The following is a 15,045-nucleotide window of genomic DNA, read 5'->3' on the forward strand; positions in this document are numbered from 1 at the left end:
TTTATTCCTGTCCCTTGCCTCTGTCTGGAAAGGATTTGTAAAGATCACATGAGGGAACTTAAATTGTAGAGCTTATATGTAATTAAGGTTTAAATACTGTTCTCATCAAAACCAGAAAGTCTGGTCATGAACTCAGCAATGTGCTGGAGGCAGTGGGAGACCAGAGCACTATGTGAGAGAACTAGAGCTACCGTCCTACAATTGATTCCAGGACTAGAAATCCAAAGATAGATTTTTTTGTCTAGAGAGGAGCATAATAGGCTGAGGTTCAGGGTAAAGACTTCAACTCTTATTGGAGAATTATTCAGTAGTGAGAAGGAGTGGTGCAATCAAAGGATGTCAGTTTCAAAGTGGATAATAGATATGGAAGATGTAAGTTACAAACCTTCACAACAAATTTTGTGTTCTTGTTTTCTTCATAAGGCATAATGAAACCCTGAATTCTCTGTGAGATCACAATTATAACAAAAATATTTAAAATAATGACAGTATAAGCTCCTGAAAGAAAATAATATCAAAAAAAAAGAATTCAGAAAATAAATTAGCAAAACTGAAGCCACTTGTGAGACTGTACTGTAAGGGAAAATTTAAATAGATAGAAATGGCACTAGAGGCATAGATTTCAGAGCTATTTATTTTACACTTTGGAAAATTGCAAGCAATACAAAAAATATGATTGGACAGAATGTTTTTAAATAAAAGCTCAGTTAAGCTTTTAACTTAAAAAAAAAAAGTAGTTCAGAAAGCTATAAAAGTGATGCTGGCATTCTGTATCTTCATGCCTTCTTTGTGTTCAGCTAGTTCTTCACTGATGTTCTTTTGCAGCTGCATTATTCACCATAAAGCTCTGCTGCTGAATATTGTCTTGCTGACAGATTTTTTGCAGATGTTTTTTATTTGCCCTTCTATGTGGATTATTGGCAAATGTTTATTGAATTGATATTAATTCTTTTGAGTAACTCTAAAAGTGGAATAGAATTCACATGCAGGATATATTAATTAATTTATTTTTGCTACATTTGGCTTTCTTGTAGACAAATATTTTAACCCATATTTTATTCAACACTGATAAAAATGCTGTCAATTTCATAGTGCTTTTGTAGCAATGCATGACAATTTGTCAGAGGAGGAAACCCATAAAGCCTCTGCTGATTCACAAAGTGGATGAGGGCAGTCATGGGCTGAAGAAATGCGATGATTCAGCTTAATATACTTCATTAAACATTTCTCTGTTGGTTCTTCTTCTGAAATAAACAATTTTTCTTAAATACATCATTAGAAAAAAGACTGTGTTCTATAGACATTTTTGTTATCTGAAAGTTCTATTTAATAAATTTTCTCATTTCCTTCCCACATTCACATTATTTTAATTACTGTAGTTGACACCTACATGCCTTCTCATAGATCTTGAAAGATTTAATAGGCACTGTCCACTTGAATGAACTGAACCACAGACCTCATCATTAATCAGAGCAGTGTATAAGGACTGAATTCAGAAATATATACTTAACATCTCCTGTCAGCAATACTTTCCTTTCTAGAGTTAAAAGGCATTTACTTCCTCATAATCTCTAGATTTTGCAGGTGGCAAAATCACTAGGTTGCCTGTGAGGATATCTGTAGGTTTCCAACCAGCTCAAACACATGACTAGGCTGAAATTCTTGTGTTAACAACTGGATCATTAATAATTAGGCTATTGATTCCACTGGGGCATGGGTTTTACACCCAGTCTCCCTTTCACAGCTTTCCCTTTTGCTCATCTTTCTCAATAACAAATGATTACATTTTTAGACTATTTATATTTAGTAAGCTATTTCTTGTTGAGTTTCTGTCTGATTTTGTTTCCCAGTTTCTCTAGAGGCTTTCAATTTCATAAAGTCAGCTTTAAGGAGTCCTGCATGGAAACAGTGCTAATAAGTAAACCAGACTTTTATAACATCCAGAACAGATTAACGATATTACCAAATAATTTTTCCTGTAGTGGGATCGAGCATGCATATCCAGCTACATCTTCAACCTGATTGTTCCCCATTACTCCCTGGCTATAACATTTGTTTCTTTTTCCCTTTGGAGAATGAGTGTCAGCTTCCATCAAGAGTTGAAAGGTGTCATTCTGGGTGAACAGAGTGATTTTTCTGGTGCTGTCTGTCAAGATGCAACACATTCCATCCATAAGGAATTGAGGGCAGAGTGCATGGAGGAATAGTGGGCAGAGGTTGGAGGAATTAAGGAGTAGGAGACTGAGATGTAATGTTGTGGATATGAATACAAATTGTAAACAGATGAGCTAGTGGCATACTTTCTTATGCTGTATGTGATCACTGAGCTCCTGACATATGTGTCAAAGCACTTTTTTTGTGCTTGTCCTGATGCATAATTCTTTTAGACTTCTGCATTTGTACTCACATGCAGACTTCTTATAGCATTGTCTTATTTTCATTGTTAGCACACATGATGAAATCATTGTTGCTTGTCTTCATTCCAGGACCACAATGTAACCAATTGTTTGTTTTCTTTAAGAACTGACTGATGTTACCTTAACTGAAGAGAAAAATCAAGAGACAGAGACATGGGCCAGGCCTCTGGTCTACCTTTGGCAGACAAAAGTACCCAATTTCAATGCTGAAAAACAATATAATGCAGCTTGTGCGAAAAAGGAACCACACTGTGCCATTTGTACTCTCCTCATGCCATACTACAAGGTAAGCAAAATCCTGACAGCTCCATCTTGGGTGAAGTGTGAAATAGCTGCCCAGCTACTTTATTTTCAGTAAACTAGAAATAAAGTAAGCTTATGCCTTTGATTTGTATGAAAAGTAAATAAACTCACTATTGTTAGAATTAGAACTGATACTCTGTTCACTTGTGTTTATCCTTGATGATAGACAGAGTATGCCTTGTACTAGGTTTTATATAGGATTGGTGTTAGTGTATGTGTGCTTGCTCTTGAAGTTACTCTTTTTGAGGTGGCAAATCCAAATAGATTTGTACCTTTCACCTACTTCCTTATATGTCCATCTTCAAATGCTTTTTATTGGAGCCTCTTCTGTGTCTGCTTCCTACAGTGTTGAAGAAGTGTTTTCACAGTACTTAGGCCTTCTCAGGAATAATATTCCCACAGAAATAGTCTAATGCAGAGCACTGTTTGATACTGGCTTGTGGAATTCCTATGTCAAATGTCAGCTAAAATGCTGCTGTAGTACTACAGTACTAATTCTGAAGCTGCTAAACTGGAATCCCTTCAGCATGGGAACTAGGAAGACAACTTTTATTGCACTGGACCCAGTGAAAGGGCTCAAAGGCAGACAGAGGTACAGTATCATTGAACACTACTGCAGTAAATCTAGTTTGCAGTCTGAGTGCTATTCTAGATTTCACAGTTATTTGAACAATCAAGGAACTACAGAATGACTGTGATAAATACCTAGAAACAGTTAATTTTCTAATAAAACTGTTATACTGTTTGTGCAAGAGCTGGGAGGGGAGAAGTCGTTTCATCATTGTCAAAAGGAAGAGTAAGCCTCTCCTTTCTTTTACTTAAATATAAATTTTATTTATTTTCCAGCCAGACAATCATGATGAAAAAAGTCCTATTTTTGGGGAAGCAAACTCAGCAGAAACACTGATAGCTGAAAATGAAAAAACTAAACCTCTTATTCCAGAGATGTGTTTTATTTATAGTGAAGAAAACACTGAAAACTATCCACCAAATGCCTTTATTGAAGAAGATGGAACAAGTCTTCTGATTTCCTGTGCAAAGTGTTGCGTGCGGGTTCATGCAAGTAAATAAACTAATTGTTCAGTTGGGAGAAATTAAATATAAAATTTTGTTTTATTGATAAATAATAATTAACTAGGCTTCTAGTATGTCTTTAAAAGTACTTGGAGAACATTTCCATATGTAATGCTCCAGTCCCTGGCTAATTGGAAAAGTCTCCTTGATCACAGGAGGTGTGTAGGTGTGTTTTACTAGTGTTTATACACAGTTGAATTGTATGACATCATAGATAGGAATGCAGAGCATATTAATTGATCCAGCTCTCTTATTCCAGGTTGCTATGGTGTTTCTCCTCGTGAAATCCAAAATGAATGGTTGTGTTCTCGATGCAGAAAAGAAGCCTGGAGAGCTGTAAGTTTTACATGTTACATAGTTATCTAACACATTAGAGATTAAGGAAAAAAAAAAAAAGGAAGCACATGCATGATTGCATGTGGAATATAGCTTGTATATTTTTTCTGAACACACACTTGCTGGGGAAAAATTATTTGTAAAATATGATTAGATTTCAATGTAAAATGTAGTAACATTTTGATAGACAAACATGGAATAGGTTTATACTCTCATGAAAAGGATTGGCTAACAGAATATAGTTGTGTATAAAAAATTGTTCAAGGAAACAACTGAAAAAATAAGTGCATATAAGAGATAAAAAATTAGGCTTCCTCTAAATATTTTAGACTTTTAGTAGGTATGTGTGGGCAGCTGGAGAATGAAAATGTTCTTTTTCAGCATTTAAGGTTTACTGCACAGTATAAGCAGAAAAAAATTTCACTTGTGAAGCTCCTAAATGCCTATTCTTTTTTAAAAAAATACTAAAACAGTTTTATACAGCAAAGAATAAATAGACAAACAATTAATAGTTCATAGAATCCCTGACATACACTTATTTAAAAATTAAAAAAAAAACACTAAAATTTTACATTTCACCAATTTATTGGTTGTCTTACTAAGTCAATCTAATATTTGTTTTCCTTAAAACACCTTGAGGAAATGTGATAATCAGTATTCCTGGCAACATAGCTATTTTTCATTCAGTCGTTCACTAAGGCAGACATTTCAGGTGCCTTAAAAATGTAAATCCTTAAATGCCATCATAAAAGTTTTAGTTATGTCAAAAAAGAAATGAGAATTGCCACTGTAGGAGAAGATCTTGTTCAAGACCATCTAAGGAACCTGAAGGTGCACAAATCCATGGGATCTAATGAGATGCATCCACAAGTCCTGATGGAACTGACAGATGAAGTGTCTTAGCCACTCTCCATCATATTTGAGAAGTTGTGGCAATCTACTATAGTTTTCTCTGACTGGAAAAGGGGAAACATCAGCCCCCTTTTTAAAAAAGATGACCTGGGGAGCTACAGGCCAGTCAGTGCCACTTCTGTGCCCAGCAAGATCATGGAGTGGATCCTCCTGGAAATTAAGCTAGGGCACATAGAAAATAAGGAGGTGATTGGTGATGGCCAAGATGGCTTCAGTAAGGAGAAATCGTGCCTGACAAATTTGATGGCTTTCTGTGGTGGGGTTACAGAGTTGATGGATAAGGGAAGACATAATCTGCCTGGACTTGTGCAAAGCATTTGACACTTTCCCACATGACATCCTCGTCTCTGAATGGAGACATATGGATTTGATGGATAGACCACTCAGTGGATAAGGAATTGGCTGGGTGGTTGCACTCAAAGGGTTGCGGTTAACAGCTCAATGTCTGACTGGAGAGCAGTGACGAGTGGCGTTCCTCAGGGGTTGGTGTTCGGACCAGCACTGTTTAACATCTTTGTTGGTGAAATGGACAGTGGGATTGAGCGCATCCTCAGCAGGTTTTCCAATGACACCAAGCTGTGTGGTGCAGTCAACACGCTGGAGGGAAGGGATGCCATCCAGAGGGACCTTGACAGGCTGGAGAGGTGGGCCCGTGCAAACTTCATGGAATTCAACAAGGCCAAATGCAAGGTGCTGAACATGTGTGTCAATGCAATCCCAACCTGTTGTGGTTTAGGCCTGATTTGCAGCCAACCACAATGCAGCAGCTCTCTCTCCCTTCCCCTCCGGCAATGAGAAGGGACAGAGAGCCAGGCTTGGGGTTCGAGATAGGACTGGGATGGGGAAAAATCCCCCTTTTATGATCATGAGCAAAAGGCAGACTCGTTAGGGGAAGAAAAAAAGAACATACATTTATTACAGACACTAACAACACATAACAGAGTAGGACAGCGAAAAGCATTGCCACATCTTGAGAACACCTTCCCCCCACCCCTCCCTTCTTCCCGGGCTCAGTTCTGCTCCCGATATCTCTACCTCCTCCCCCAGTAGCGCAGGGGCAGGGAATGGGGGGTGCAGTCAGCGCTGCTGTTTCTTCATCTTCAGTGGGGGGAGTGTCCGAAACTTGTTCCTCCTGCTCCATCGTAGTCCCCCTCTCACAGGAGACAGTCCTCCACAAACTTTCTCCGGCTTGAATTCCTCCCATGGGCCGCAGCGTTCCCCACACTGCTCTGTCATGGGTCACTAACTTCCTCCGACTGGATTCTCTCCCACGGCTGCAGCCCTTCCCGAGCTGCTCCGGCGTGGGACTCCCCTGCATGCTGCAATCCTCCCAGCGCTGAATTACAGCAGCGGGGCTGCCTTTTCCCATGAGACCCCGGCCTTCTTCGGGCACAGAACCTTGATCATCTGAGCAGGAGCAACAGGCCATAAATCAATGTCCGCTCCACCATAGACCTCCATGGGTGTCGGGGGGGGTCGCCCTGCTGTCTCCCCACAGGATACAGGGGGGTTTCTGCTCCAGCACACCTCCTCCCTCCTTTCTTCCTCCGTTCCTCCACTGACCTTGGTGTTCACGCAGCTGCAGCAACTCCTCCTCACAAGTCCCACTGCCCGTCACCACGTCCCTTCTTAAATACGTTATCGCAGAGGCGCAGCTGATTGGCTCAATTTCCCAAACAGAAGTGGAGCTGACTTGGAGGTGGGGGAGCTTCGAGAAGCTTCTCACAGGGGGCCTCCCCGATAGCCCCGTCCCCTGCCACCAAAAAAACTCCACCACTCACTCAACCTAGGACACAACCACAAATACAGACTGGGTGATGAGTGGATTGAGAGCAGCCCTGCAGAGAAGGACTTGGGGCTATTAGTGGATAGAAAAATATGAGCCAACAATGTGCGCTCACAACCCAGAAAGCCAACTGTATACTGGGCTGCTCCAAGAGAAGTGTGGCCAGCAGGTTGAAGGAGGTAATTATCCCCTTCTACTCCACTCTCATGAGACCCCACCTGCAGTGCTGTGTTCAATTCTGAGGGCCCCAATGTAAGAAGGACATGGACCTGTTGGAGTGAGTCCAGAGGAGGGCCATGAAGAAGATGATCGAGGGGCTGTATCACCTCCCTTATGAAGACAGGCTGAGAGAGTTGGGTTTGTTCAGCCTGGAGAAGAGAAGTCTCCAGGGAGACCTTAGAGTGACCCGCCAGTACTTAAGGGGTATCTACAGGAAAGCTGGGGATGGGGTCTTTATCAGGGAGTGTAATGATAGTATGAGGGGTAATAGTTTTAAATTGAAAGAGGGTAGATTTAGATTAAATATGAGGAAGAAATTCTTTAATGTAAGGGTGGTGAGGCACTGGAACAGGCTGCCCAGAGAAGCTGTGGCTGCCCCCTCCCTGGAAGTGTTCCAGGCCAGGTTGAATGGTGCTTTGAGCAACCTGGTCTAGTGGAAGATGTCTCTGCCCATGGCCAGGGGGATTGGAACTAGGTGATATTTAGGGTTGCTTCCAACCCAAACCATTCTATGATTCAAGCTACTGGAAAATACAGTATTGCTTTGTCAAACATCACTTCTTGCAATTACAAAAGTCACCTGTAAGAAATTCAGAGACATAGCATTAGCAAATTGGAAGTAACAATAAATATAAACACTTTGATTTTCCTTTTAAACACAGTCAACATTTTAAGGATCTTTTGTGAATGCTGTTAGGGAAGCAAAAGAGGAACTGGTATCTTTAATCCACATGCTACCTAAGATGGGGAAAACAAAAGGAAAAAAGTGTCCTAGAACTGCTCATTACAAAAATATGGTCCATCTATTATGTTTAGTCCTGTGTTGTCTCAGTGAATAGCTATTAAAATATTTATTGAATCAATTCCTATCTCTGTAATGTGTTCTCATTTTAGTAGGAAAGGCATTCTTACTAGGTAAAATCCAATTTTCATCCTCCAGTGGTAACCAGAAAACCTTGTTATAGCTTCCTTATCAGACAATTGTGAGTTTCAGGATCTCCCAAATTACTTTTGTGAATACTGTTCTAGAGTCAGGGGAAGACTGAGGGGAAAAGCATAATTCTGTTCTAGCAAGTGACAGGTTGCCATTAACTCAGAATCTATCAGTTACACAAACAGTGTTATAAAGCCTGCTGCTATATCGAAAAGTTTTGTTAATTTCTTTTTAGGGGAGATGTAGCTATGATGTGCAGGTATGGGAATTCTGAGGAGAACATTCTTATTCATGAAATACCATCTATGACAACAATAGGACTGAGTCAGATGTTTTTGTTAAAAACAATGAAAAATTTAGAACATTGCCTTGGAATCTGACGTTAACTGTAATATGAAAGTAAAACATTTGAGGAGAAATTTGGAGAAAGTTATTGTCTTTTGACTATAGTGCATTTTTTGACACCAATAGTCACTTGAAAATAGTAAAACAAAACTCAGTCTTTTGATTTGTTAATACTGTGTTGTAGAAAGGATTCTAAACTTGTTCTGAGGTTTTAAGGTTAGTTTACAAATGTTCTTGAAATAAAGAGTCATTCAGATAGTGCAGAAGTAGTTGAAAGATAACAAAAGTAGTGAGATAATGACTGGCTTGCCTCATTTATGTTTACTATGGGCAACGAAGGGAGAACTGGATAATATGAAGAAAAAAGGAAAATGTAGGGGAGGAATTTAAAGCTTGACTTGACTGGGATTTTTCTTTGACAAACTTTTAGGGGAAAAGTTCACACCCAAGGACAGCATTAATTTGAGCAGAATCATGCACATTTTACTGAATAGTTTTATTCTATTATGATATGTATAAGTTTCTGAAAATGAAGATCTGGATTTTAGGGAAAGTAATTTTTGCCAAATGATTTGAAGAGATGAGATGAAGCAGTAGAAGAGGTATCAATAGGATACAGAAAACAGCTGAATGGGAATTTTATGTGAAGGGGTTTTAGTATTAGATTTTTTCAAAAGCACATTCTAGGAACTGGTAAGAAGACTTAGTGGGTTTCTGGAATTTTATGTGTTAGCTATGAAGAAGGTGATAGGAATAAAATGGAGCACCATTTTCACTATGCAAAGGCTAGACAGTATGTGCTGCCCACTTGGACAATTTATTTAACATAAACTTTGTCTATTATATATTTAACTGAATTGTTGTGATTTTGTATGTGTATTGATTACTGTACAGCTAAATCATTAATGCTGACAACTTCGTCTTTCTATACCTCTAAATTGGTGACCTGAGTGAAATGAACTTATACCCCAAGACAGCTCTTCATTCAGACATGTTTGTGGAATAAAATTCACATTCTTAATGTCATAACTTGTCATTCAGTTGGGAAGTTTTAATGAAATGTTGAAGATTGAATAGACCTCACTAGTATTACATTTACTTAAAACTTCTCCTCCATAGTGTGCTATCTTGTATTCTTTGTTATTACACATCGTTCACATGTCAATGTGAACTGTTCATTGTCAACTGAAAGATGTGGGAGTGATAGGTAGTAGGCACATGCTACCCAGGTTAAATAGCAAAAATCCAGCAGCTTCAAGGATGTGAATAACGCTCTGTTATTTTATTTACTCATACATGAATGGTACCTAATTCACTTTTTCTTCTTTAATAGTAGAGTCTTTCAAAACCCTTGAGATGCAGGAGTAATCTCAGGACTATTAGCGATTATCTCTGAGTGTTTGCAGAGCTTAGGTGAGGTTCCAGCAGCCTGGAAAATTTAATGTTTCCTTTTAAAAAGCCAGGAAATGGGTGACCCAAGGAATTATGTGGCAGTCAACCTATTGTGAATTACAAGAGAAATACTGAACAAATGATGAATCTACCAATTTCTAAACACCTAGACAACAACAGAGTACAAAGAGAGATGCATTTAAAAACAAAGAGATTTCTTGTTGTGACAGCTCATGGGAATAAGGAATAAGCAAAACATTTAATTCATCCTAACTTTCAGACACTTATGATAGTGTTTTAAATTCTGATATTCAAGTGACAGATGATGTAAATCAGTAGTTGCCAAACATATAGGAATATGAATCTGCTTTCAAACCTCAGTATCTCAGGCTGCCAGCTGTCATTCTCATCAGACTTCTAAAATCACTAAGAGAGTCATAAATTCTGTGCATCATTTGCTGATTATTTTTCATGTCTTTACGGAATATACTTGGAAATCTATACTGGTCTACTGAAGTTGTTTAAGATGATTGCACAGGAGATGGGGGAGTGAAGCTACCAAGGTGTTAAACTTACAGAATATACTGATGCCATTTTCACAGCTGTCAAGTATGTTTCAGGTATTATTCAAAATATTATTTTCTTCAGTTATTTCAGTATTTCAGTGAAACAAAAGGATTAATAAGAAGCATTCCTGATGCATTTTTTATAAGTACTAAGGATCGTGGACATTTTATAGGCTGAGGTTTGCTAATTTGGTTTAGGATTACTATTTTGAATTGCAACCAATTACTGTTTTGGATTGGATTCCACTATTTTTGTAGTACAATAATTATTATTGTATTGAAGAAATGGTGAAAAAAAAAATCATATGGAATTCAACAGAGGTAGGTATAATACTTGGAGAAGAATTATCAGTTATAAGCATATAAGATGGGAGTCCCTGCCTAAGCAGTAGTTCTTGCTGCCAGCTGCAGTTGTGACTACTCTGATCACAACCTTAACATAAGTCATCAGTTCTATAGAACCTGAAACATCACACCAGGATGTTTAAGCCAGTGAACACAAGTGGTTCAAAAAAACATGAGCCTGAATAGGATGGGAGAAAACAAGAGGTGCAATTGAAATTGCAAAAAAAAAAAAAAAAAAACCAAAACCAAAATTCTTCTAATCATTCCTGATAGACCTCAACCATTCCATAAGGAGGGTTTGAACAGAATTAACCTTCTTAATTGTCGTGATTTAGGCCTGATTTGCAGCCAACCACAATGCAGCAGCTCTCTCTCCCTTCCCCTCCGGCAATGAGAAGGGACAGAGAGCCAGGCTTGGGGTTCGAGATAGGACTGGGATGGGGAGAAATTCCCCTTTATGATCACGAGCAAAAGGCAGACTCGTTAGGGGAAGGAAAAAAAGAACATACATTTATTACAGACACTAACAACACATAACAGAGTAGGACAGTGAGAAGCATTGCCACATCTTGAGAACACCTTCCCCCCACCCCTCCCTTCTTCCCAGGCTCATCTCTGCTCCCGATATCTCTACCTCCTCCCCCAGTAGCGCAGGGGCAGGGAATGGGGGGTGCAGTCAGCTCTGCCACTTTCTTCATCTTCGGTGAGGGGAGTGTCTGAAACTTGTTCCTCCTGCTCCATCGTAGTCCCCCTCTCACAGGAGACAGTCCTCCACAAACTTTCTCCGACATGAATTCCTCCCATGGGCCGCAGCGTTCCCCACACTGCTCTGTCATGGGTCACTAACTTCCTCCGACTGGATTCTCTCCCACGGCTGCAGCCCTTCCCGAGCTGCTCCGGCGTGGGACTCCCCTGCATGCTGCAATCCTCCCAGCACTGAATTACAGCAACGGGGCTGCCTTTTCCCATGGGACCCCGGCCTTCTTCGGGCACAGAACCTTGATCATCTGAGCAGAAGCCACAGGCCACAAATCAATGTCTGCTCCACCATAGATCTTCAGGGGGGGGCTGCCCTGCCGTCTCACCACAGGATACAGGGGGGTCTCTGCTTCAGCACACCTCCCCCCTCCTTTCTTCCTCCGTTCCTCCACTGACCTTGGTGTTCACACAGCTGCAGCAACTCTTCCTCACAAGTCCCCCTGCCCATCACCACGTCCCTTCTTAAATACGTTATCGCAGAGGCGCAGCTGATTGGCTCAATTTCCCAAACAGAAGTGGAGCTGACTTGGAGGTGGGGGAGCTTTGAGAAGCTTCTCACAGGGGGCCGCCCCGATAGCCCCCTCCCCTGCCACCAAAAAAACTCCACCACTCATTCAACCCAGAACTTTAATATAGCCAGGGGTAGACAGAAAGGAAATTAGTAGCATTCTCTCATGTAAATATAGGAACACAATCAGTTGCCTTTTTCTCATTTTAGGGACAAGATGACTTGTAACAGCTTTAAACTGCATCAGCGGAAGTTTATGTTAATACTGTGAAATTTTGCAAATTTTTATTTCTAAAAATAGTAAACCACTGGAATATGATATATAGAAATTTTGTGGAATCTATTCCCTGACAATTTTAAAAACATGTTAGACAGATATTTGTCAGGAGTAGTTGAAGACTTAACCATGCCTTGAGGCAGAAGAATAGAATAGACACAGATTTTTTTTTTTCTATGGTCCTCTTTTGCCTGTTTGAACAGTCTTATTAATTGCAAAGCATTGTGACTAGTTCTCTTTGGGGAGGAAACTGTCAGTTTGATATACAACTTCAATGTATTAGTGTATTTTTGCTAGTATGGAACCTCATTGCTGACACCAGCATGATTAAGAATTGCTGATACTTATTTGGGTCCTGTTTGTCATTTTAGGGTCATGTTTCTGTCTCTTCAGAGTTTGGACAATAACCTTAGATTATCCGAAGAGCTTTCACTTCAAAATAGTACAATACTTTAATCTAATCTTAGCACTATACTTAAGATAACTGTGGTTCTCTTTTAACCAGTCTTCTGTACATCTATAAAAAAAGACAACTTAACTGAATATATTGCTGCCCAAAGTACTATTTTTCCATTTAAAAATCTGCAATTTGTTAGTTGTATCAACCTGCAGCTGAAAGTTGTTTTAAACTACCTTTGAATTATATACATGTTTATTTTATAAATCAGTTTTTTAATTTGTGTACATTTTTCTATATCTGTTGTTATAAATCTGATATTTATTTGTATTTTAAATTGCTGTGTAATACCATAAGTGTCTCTGGAGAGGGAGATGTAATTAAAGAAAATCACTTATTTTCATGACCTTTTTTCCACTGTAGGGAATCTAGAGTGAATGTATTTTACATTTCAACTAACTTGTTTCGGACTTCAAGTTTCTACATGATACAAATTAAAAAAATCATATTAATCTAAATTCTTATTCACGATAAGCATTCCTAAAACCTGCAGCTGTTTTAGAAGATGTGAAGCTGAGATTTGATTCACTGTGGGAATTATGTCCACATGCCTTCAAAAATTCAGTTCTTGCATCAGAAGAGTGCACTGAATGAGAAGATTTAATTATTAGAAATATCTATTCCCTGAAACTCCAACTTCCTAAATGTTTGAAATTGGTTTCTTTTCTCTTCACACTGATTCCTAGAAGAAGGAGATTTAGCTCAGGAAGACTTGTCTGAGGGTTTTCCTTATGGGTAAAGCTTTAAATCCTGAAGGGAAGGTTAATTGGAAAACAAGGAGAAAGAAGAGTTTTGTGCAGTGAAGAATAAAATGGAAGTTATGAAACATTGGTACAAACCTTGGTTCAAAGTTCAGGATTAATTTCTTAGGAGGGAAAGTTCCTTCTCATTCCTCTGCTTACACAATTAAGTATTGATTTTAGTTCTGTTAAATGATACTTTCTTAGACTCCTGGTCAATTATGTTAACTTTATAGAAAATCTGGTCTCTACTAAGAATGGAGAGGGATTAAAAGTTGAGGGTGACTTTTTACAAGGCCATATAGTGATAGGACCAGTGGTAATGTCTTTGAACTGAAAGGGAGTAGATTTAGATTAGATGTAAGGAAGAAATTCTTCCCTGTGAGGGTGGTGAGACACAGGCACAGGGTACCCAGAGAAGCTGTGGCTGCCCCCTCCCTGGAAGGGTTCAAGGCCAGGTTGGACGGGGGTAGACGGGGCTTTGATCAACCTGGTCTAGTGGAAGGTGTCCCTGCCCATGGCAGGGGTGTTGGAACTAGATGATCTTAAAGGTCTCATCCAACCCAAACTGTTCTGTGATTCTATGCTAGGTTTTTGTATATCAGTATGATTTTTGCAAAGCACTGAAGTATGAGAGCACCATAGACATGAGAGCTCTATTACTTGCTATATGAAACAGTATTATGTGTGAATCCTAACTGTGTACATCGTTAAAATATGGAAATAAAAAAGTGCCGATGTGGACCAAGATTTACGAAGCCAGACTGTTCTTTGATGAAGATTCCATTTTATATTATCAGAGGAAACTGCTTTTGAGATTCAGAAGCATACTTCTTTTCTTGGAGTTGCAGCATTTCCAAGTAGCTGAAGCAGTATGCTTTACAATATTTTATGTAAAATTTTCACCTTCCAAGGACTCACTTGGATCCATGATAACAAATCATAGCTCTGTATTCTACTAGGCAGTAGGTCCTGTTTGATAATGATTATTGACAAAAGACAAGAGTCAGACCAAATTTGTCTATGCTAATGGACAAAAATTAGCCATAAATCAACCCCCCAAAACAAATAAGAAAATCAAACAATATTAAGTAAGTCATCTGCTGTATTCATACAAAGTGCCTTGATTGAGAACAAATGCCTCATTTATCTTAAGTATGTCAGCTAAAGAAAGCTAGTGAAGTCAGGAAGAATAATGACTGGCATTATAGAGAATGCAGCATACTATACAATGTGCAAGGATGTGGTCACCTAGAAGTGATAGTACATAAATGTAAGTACCTTTATTATTTAGAGGACAGAAGGATTTGGGACAGGAAAGAGTTAGAAAGAAGAGTAAGGAAACAGGTAAATGCACTTCAATGCCTTACTTCATAGTAAACTAGCTGTTAGTAAGACTACCAAGAAAGCTGCATGGCTTTTCACATGTTATTCTGTACCTCCATAGAACTACAGAAATAGTTCAGACCTAATCTGATCATTTGGCACTGATACTGAGAAGTGATCCTATGTTGAATAGCAAGTGTTAAAAGGTTTAGCAGATTTTTTTTTTTTCTGTAGATGAGCTTTTTTGTGCTTTGTATTTTAATATTGGTATTCAGACTTTTGGTTTATATCTTGTGGTTATAGTAGCCCATTACATCTGTTGAAAGATGATTTTTTTTTTTTTTTTTTT

General features: G+C 38.9%; 1 protein-coding gene across 6 annotated transcripts in view; it reads left to right on the top strand.

Moving 5' to 3' along the window:
• KDM4C (lysine demethylase 4C) overlaps positions 1-15,045 on the top strand; it is a 260,274-nt gene that overhangs the window by 151,607 nt on the left and 93,622 nt on the right. For 4 of the 6 annotated variants that reach the window (XR_004408717.2, XM_033003740.2, XM_033003742.2 and 1 more), the window contains 3 exons: positions 2,522-2,703; positions 3,567-3,783; positions 4,054-4,130. Coding sequence is in view for 4 of the 6 variants with exons in the window: in XM_033003740.2 (XP_032859631.1) it covers positions 2,522-2,703; positions 3,567-3,783; positions 4,054-4,130 (476 nt within the window). In the remaining 2 variants the exon portion in view is untranslated. The other 2 variants (XR_004408718.2, XM_033003744.2) reach the window with 2 other exon arrangements.

This window comes from Tyto alba, unplaced genomic scaffold, assembly GCF_018691265.1.
Source record: "Tyto alba isolate M040663 unplaced genomic scaffold, T.alba_DEE_v4.0 Super-Scaffold_42, whole genome shotgun sequence".
In the NCBI taxonomy this organism is placed as follows: domain Eukaryota; kingdom Metazoa; phylum Chordata; class Aves; order Strigiformes; family Tytonidae; genus Tyto; species Tyto alba.